The 6,725-nt window shown below is 46.0% G+C and overlaps 1 protein-coding gene across 1 annotated transcript; it reads left to right on the forward strand.

The window, feature by feature from the left end:
• Positions 1-2,387: 2,387 nt before the first annotated feature.
• On the forward strand, positions 2,388-4,258 carry LOC143962214 (E3 ubiquitin-protein ligase TRIM39-like). The gene has a single exon (XM_077471551.1). The coding sequence runs from the start codon at positions 2,436-2,438 to the stop codon at positions 4,008-4,010; it is 1,575 nt and encodes a 524-aa protein (XP_077327677.1). The 5' UTR covers positions 2,388-2,435; the 3' UTR covers positions 4,011-4,258.
• Positions 4,259-6,725: the final 2,467 nt, after the last annotated feature.

Raw genomic sequence — 6,725 nt, forward strand, 5'->3', positions numbered from 1 at the left:
TAGTTGGGTTTTGGGGTTAATTTGGGTAAATTATGGTTTTGGCATCAGTTTGGTTGGACTGTACTATGTTCTGCCTGGTCATAGGTGTGGGTGTCACCTTTGAGAGGCATTCGAATGCAGACTGGTTGGATGCATTGGGTATCAATCTCTCTCTCTGAGCCAATCAGCGGGTGCAGTGTCTCACTGTGTATTCTGGGAGAGGGTACTGAAGGTGCTGAGGTCACGTGGTTCTGGGTTTCCGGTCCAGAAGTATGTTCTGACACTACGGTCCTGGTCCTCCTGACCAGCCCCCAGAGGCCTCCATGGCCTGGGGTGCGGATCCATCCGTTTCCGAGTCTCGGGGCTGGCTAGCCCGAGGCACAGTAACTGGAAGGAGGGTTCTGAGGTGGTCCATTGCCGTGTCAGGTTTGGAGAGGCCCATCGACCGGAAACGCAAGCAGGGGAGGTCTCTTCAGAAGAGAGCCACGCATGAGGCTGGCTGCTCGGTAAGAGCCTGGAAGATAAGCTGAAAGGACACCAAGTGAATCCGCTTTCTTATGGTATCGCCGGACTGGCTGCAAGATTCTGATACCGCAAGAGAGTTCCTAATTTCATCCTTCAGTTACAACTAAGTTCTGTGAGAGACTTTGTGATCTGCTTTAAAGTTCTACAACCAAGTCTGTGGCAGAGACTTTGCTAAACTTAAATCACCTGTCGGCTGCTAAATTGACTAAAAGGGGATTTATCTGATAGATGAAATATCCAGTTGCGAGCGGCTATTCCCTGGATCACCTAGAGAGAGACATTTCAAGTGTCAGCAGTTCCAAGAGTACCTGAGCTTTCCTACATGTACCCTCTATTCCCGACTGAGAGACTGAGTTCTGTTTAATGGTTTTTGCAAATAAAAATTCCTAAAAGGGAGTCAAGTGTTGGTCTCTACAGTTTATTGGGCCATCAACCTCGGGAACCCCTAGACGAGCACGAGGTGGAGACGGTAACGGTAAGCCCCAACAAAACCAGCCGCTCCTTCGGGGGTCAGTGCTACACTCCGATCTGTGATCAGCCGCATCTCACAGACTCACTGATCATAGAGCGCACCCTGCAGGGGGCGTGCAGGCTGCTCGGGCACGGGAGGACATCATATGACGGCCTCCCAGCAAAGTAGGTCCCCGCTGTAGACATCATTAGGCTATAGCACGGATGGGAAGGGGTTAATGATGGTCTTCTGGAAGGTAGACTCAGATACAGAGTTAGTCGTCTGTTAGTCTTCAGTGTACATAAAATCAGATGTAATGGTGGCGTTTTATGTGTAAAAACGATCGTGCGGATGTGTAGGCATATCAGTGAGACTTTTGATCCATGGAACCATACCCCTTCCCATTCACTGCTCACCACAATTCACCCACACCCAGTGCTCACGATGTGTCACATTACTTCTCCACTCGGGGTGCCCAGAGGTGCCCCACGTCTTTTATATTTCTAGGAACACCCCTTGTATTATGACCGGGCCATCCAAAATCACCACCAACCCCATAAAGTACACAATACTCCCCTCCTGAGATGACGTCACCCAACATTTATACAGACTGTTTGCAATTGGTCCTTGAAAAGAGTTTAGGATCGTGTATTTCACACCTCGTAGAATTCATTGTTTATGGAGTAAGACCATTGGATTTACTCCTAAAATGTTTTCCGAGTATCTGCAGGCCCTGCTTTGTCTAAACAAAGGGAGAAAGGTGTCAACTACAAGCCATACACAGTGAAGCCCCCATTATATAGACTACGTCCTTTTCTCTCCAGACCCCCAAGTGTGCGGATGGCGTGCCGCATTATCACCCCCAAATACACTCCCAGCACCAGTACAGAACCCCCCAAAAATATGTCTGGAGTCGCCCCAATCAGACATCTATCTCCCTGTGACTGCGGGAAGTCATAGAGGAACCAAGTTCCTCACAACTTCCTTCCCCTTCTGCTTTGCCCCTTCGGAGGAGCGCCACCTGCAGTGGGGAGTACAGACTGCATCTGTCTACATGGGGTGTGGTGCCTTAGCCCACTCCAGACTCTGCTGTGAAGAACCCCATTATTCTCTGCATGTCGGGGTGCTGGCACAATAATGAAGACATGTTTATGGGGTAAAAAGGCTGCAATAGATGCCGTGTTTAGTGTAAGCTCCGACTTTATAGAACCAAATCCCTTTTCATCATGATGTACTCATCTCCACTTTTCATCTCATGTCTTCTCCACATCCGTCTTTCCCTCTTTCTCTCTTCTAATGTTAGGAGGTATAATTCTCATTACTACTGCAAAACTTATCTCCTCCCTTCTGTACTCTGATCTCCGTGTGCCTATAATATTCATCCAGCCTCACCCTGTGTAGGAGGACGTCACCCCTCCCCCATCCACATTCCTCTCCGGTGTCAGAGACTTTCAGTTTCGTTTCTCTTCTGCTGTCAGCGATGGCGTCTGGTGATCTTAGAGCCAAGCTGGAATGTTCCGTCTGTCTGAACATTTATACCGATCCTGTAACCCTGAGATGTGGTCACAACTTCTGCCGGGTCTGTATTGATGGTGTGCTGGATACACAGGAAGGGTCTGGAGGATATTCCTGTCCTGAATGTAGAAAGAAGTTTCCGGATCGGCCTGCACTGCAGAGTAACATAACACTACGTGACATAGCAGAGACTTTCCTGTCTCCTCAGCCAGATCAAGAGGAGTCCGGGGTCTTCTGTACTCACTGTGTGGACTATCCTGTACCTGCTGTTAGATCCTGTCTGCTCTGTGAGGTTTCTCTGTGTGATAAACACCTGAGAGTCCACAAAAAGTCCCCAGAACACGTCTTATGTGACCCCACCTTGTCCATGGAGAGCAGGAAATGCTCCGTCCATAAGAAGATCCTGGAGTATTACTGCACTGAGGATGAGACCTGTATCTGTGTGTCCTGCAGTTTGGCTGGAGAACATCGGGGACACCAGGTGGAGACACTGGGTGAGGCTTCTGAGAAGAAGAAGGAGACACTGAGGAATGTTCTGCAGAAACTTCTGACAAAGAGAGAGGAGACGGAGGAAAGAGTCCAGAGTCTGCAGGAACACCGGAGGAAAGTAGAAGAAGAAGCAGCCGGTGACACCGAGAGAGTCACTGCCCTGTTTAGAGATCTCAGGAGACGTCTGGAAGACCTGGAGAAGAGAGCCCTGAGACACATCTCCGGAAGGGCAGAGCGGATCTCCATCTCCATCCGGGATCTGGAAATAAAGAAGGAGGAGCTGTCCAGGAAGTTGCGTCACATTGAGGAGCTGTGTAACGTGACGGATCCACTGACTGTCTTACAGGAATCAGACACAGGTGACTTGTGTGATACTGAGGATGGAGATAATGAGGACAGAGAGAGACATGAGGAGCTCCTCCATGATGGAGGGGGTCTGGATGTGGTGGGGGTCTTACACACAGGTTTATCTGATATAATAACAGAGGTAAATGTATACTCCTATATACAGCGAGCTGCAGACATATTACTGGATGTGAACACAGCTCATTATGATCTACAGATATCAGATGACAGGAAAACTGTATCCGGGTCAGATATAGACCAGAATCCCCCAGAAACACCAGAGAGATTCCAGGGTTATTATCCTCAGGTGTTGAGCAGTCGGAGTTTCTCCTCAGGGAGACATTACTGGGAAGTGGATGTCGGGGGGTCACATAAATGGAGAGTCGGGATGTGTTACCCCAGTATAGGGAGGAGAGGGGAGGAGTCAGGGATTGGATGTAATAAGAAGTCCTGGGGATTGGTCAGGTATAATAATCAGTATAAGGTGATACATAACAGTCATGAGACCCTCTTACTCCCCAATCCCTCCAGTAACAGAGTCAGGATAGATCTGGATTATGAGGCCGGGCGGATCTCCTTTTATGATCTGTGTGACCCGATCCGACGCCTCCGCACCTTCACCACCACCTTCACTGAGCCCCTCCATGCTGTGTTATGTGTATGGGAAGGTTACATAAAGATATGTGGGGGGAGGTGGGAGATGTGAGAACTCCGCCCACAGTCTGGTGATGTCAGACGGAGGAGGGGATTGATATAATATTCATCCAATAGTACATAGCGGTGTAAAAGTAGCTTAATATCCTCAAAAAGCTTTGAAATGATGATTGTGAGACAAATTTCTGAATTATGTCTGAGTCAGCTTCAATCAAACCGCGTGATTTATTATACACACAAAAATAGGAAAATAAGTACAATAGTTGTAAATTAATACAAAATAAATGTAACTTCAAATAAGTTCCAAGATATGAAAAAGTCCTGTAAGACGTGTGAGACCATGTGCTTCTGGAATTCAAAGATGGCCGATTATTCCTTTGTGTGCTGAAGAAAGTCTGTATGCTGTAGAAGTCGATGTGATGTAGATGGCAGGAAGAGAAGAGACCCGGCCGCTTTCCGCTAAAGCCTTTTATACACTTCTGCATTCTTTGTTTAACCGCTTCAGCCCCGGGAAGATTTTACCCCCCTTCCTGACAGGAGCACTTTTTTGCGATTCGCGCAGTGCGTCGCTTTAACTGACAATTGCACGGTCATGTGACGTTGTACCCAAACAAAACTGACCTCCTTCTTTTCCCTACAAATAGAGATTTCCTTTGGTGGTGTTTTATCACCTCAGCGGTTTTTATTTTTTGCACTATAAACAAAAAAAGCGCCAATTTTGAAAAAAAAAAGATTATTTTTTAGTTTTTGCAAAAATAAATATCCCCCCCCCCCAAAAAAAATAATATATATATATATATATATATATATATATATATATATCAGTTTAGGCCGATACGTATTCTTCTACATATTTTTGGTAAAAAAAACAAAAAAAAAACGCAATAAGCGTTTATTGATTGGATTGCGCAAAAGTTATAGCATCTACAAAATAAAGGGATAGTTTTATGGCTTTTTTATTATTCATTTTTGTTTTACTAGTGATGGTGGTGATCAGCGATTTATATGGTGACTACGGCATTATGGCGGACACTTTTCACACATTTATGGGACCATTGCCATTTATACAGCGATCGGTGTTATAAAATTGCATTGATGTTCACCCCCAGATCACACGGAGGTGAAAATCAATGCAATTTTATAACTCTTTATAAATCTCCAGCACCTATCCATGGGCCAACTGCTCCACTCTAAGCCCTTGTACACACAGTCGGAGAATCTGTCGGAATGAGTCTTATCGGACCGTGTCGTCAGATAATCCGACTGTGTGTGGTATGCATCGGACTGATTCCGTCCAAATCTCCGTCCGACCCAATTTTCCAACATGTTGGAAATATTTCCGGACCAACTGGGCCGGACGGACCTAATCCGATCATGTGTAGAGCATTTTCATCGGACCAAGTGCCACGCATGCTCAGATCAAATTCCTACATCAAAGCTATTGGCTACTAGCCTGAATGTAGTCCCATCGTAACGAAATAACGTCATCATGTTCTGAACGATCGGATTTTCCGACAACTTTGTCCGACCGTGTTTATGCAACAGTTTCGGACAAAATCCGACGGATTTGGTTGTCAGAATGTCCGACCGTGTGTACAAGGGCTTTACAATTTACATGTATACTACTATCTAGAGCAGGGATATGCAATTAGTGGACCTCCAGCTTTTTGCAGAACTACAATTCCCATGAGGCATAGCAAGACTCTGACAGCCACAAGCATGACACCCAGAGCCAGAGGCATGATGGGACTTGTAGTTTTACAACTGCTGCAGGTCTGCTAATTGCATATCCCTGATCTAGATAAATGTCTACAGCGGTGGAGTCGCCTCTGCAATCATTTGCTGATTATTTCCTTTGGACATCATTACAGAGGAAATCAAATGTTGGAGTCCTGCAGATTCAGATTTGACCAGAATGGTGAACCACACAGAGTACTCCAAAAGTACATTTTGGCAGTTAAAAAAAGCTATACTTTATTATGAAATGTTTGTGGACCCCTGACCATCACAAATATATGAGATGGTTGGATATATCATTCCAAAACCATGGCCATTAATATTGATTTTTTCCCCCTTTTGTAGCTATAACATCCTCCACTCCTCTGGGAAGACTTTCCACAATATTTTGGAAGGTCTCTGTGGGAATTTGTGCCCACTTGTGAGGTCAGGTACTGATGTTGATTTAGAAGACTTGGCTCACCATCGATGTGCTAACTTATCCTAAAGGTGTTCAGTAGGGTTGAGGTCAGGGACCTGTGCAGGACACTCGAGTTCCTCCACCCCAAACTGGTCAAATCCTGTCTTTATGGAGCTGGTTTTGTAGAAGGGGCACAGTCATGGTGGAACATGAAAAGGTTCTTCACCACAAGGTTGGAAGAGCACAATTGTCCGTAATACAGAGAACACTCATTGAAAGTCATTGATAAAAAAATAAAAAAAAAATAAATAAAAAAGCGTGGGGGTCCCCCAAATTCAATTACCAGGCCCCTCAGGTCTGGTATGGATATTAAGGGGAACCCTGCCTCAAATTTAAGAAAAAATTTGACGTGGGGTTCCCCCTAAATATCCATAACCAGACCCTTCAGGTCTGGTATGGATATTAAGGGGAACCCCGCGTCAAATTTAAAAAAAAAATGACGTGGGGGTCCCCCTAAAAATCCATACCAGACCCTTTATCCGAGCACGCGACCTGGCAGGCCGCAGGAAAAGAGGGGGGATGAGAGAGCGGCCCGCTCCCTCCTGAATCGTACCAGGCCACATGCCCTCA

The sequence above is a fragment of the Lithobates pipiens genome, unplaced genomic scaffold, assembly GCF_037356315.1.
Source record: "Lithobates pipiens isolate NorthernLeopardFrog02 unplaced genomic scaffold, aLitPip1_a1.2 Scaffold_8, whole genome shotgun sequence".
Lineage (NCBI taxonomy): Eukaryota > Metazoa > Chordata > Amphibia > Anura > Ranidae > Lithobates > Lithobates pipiens.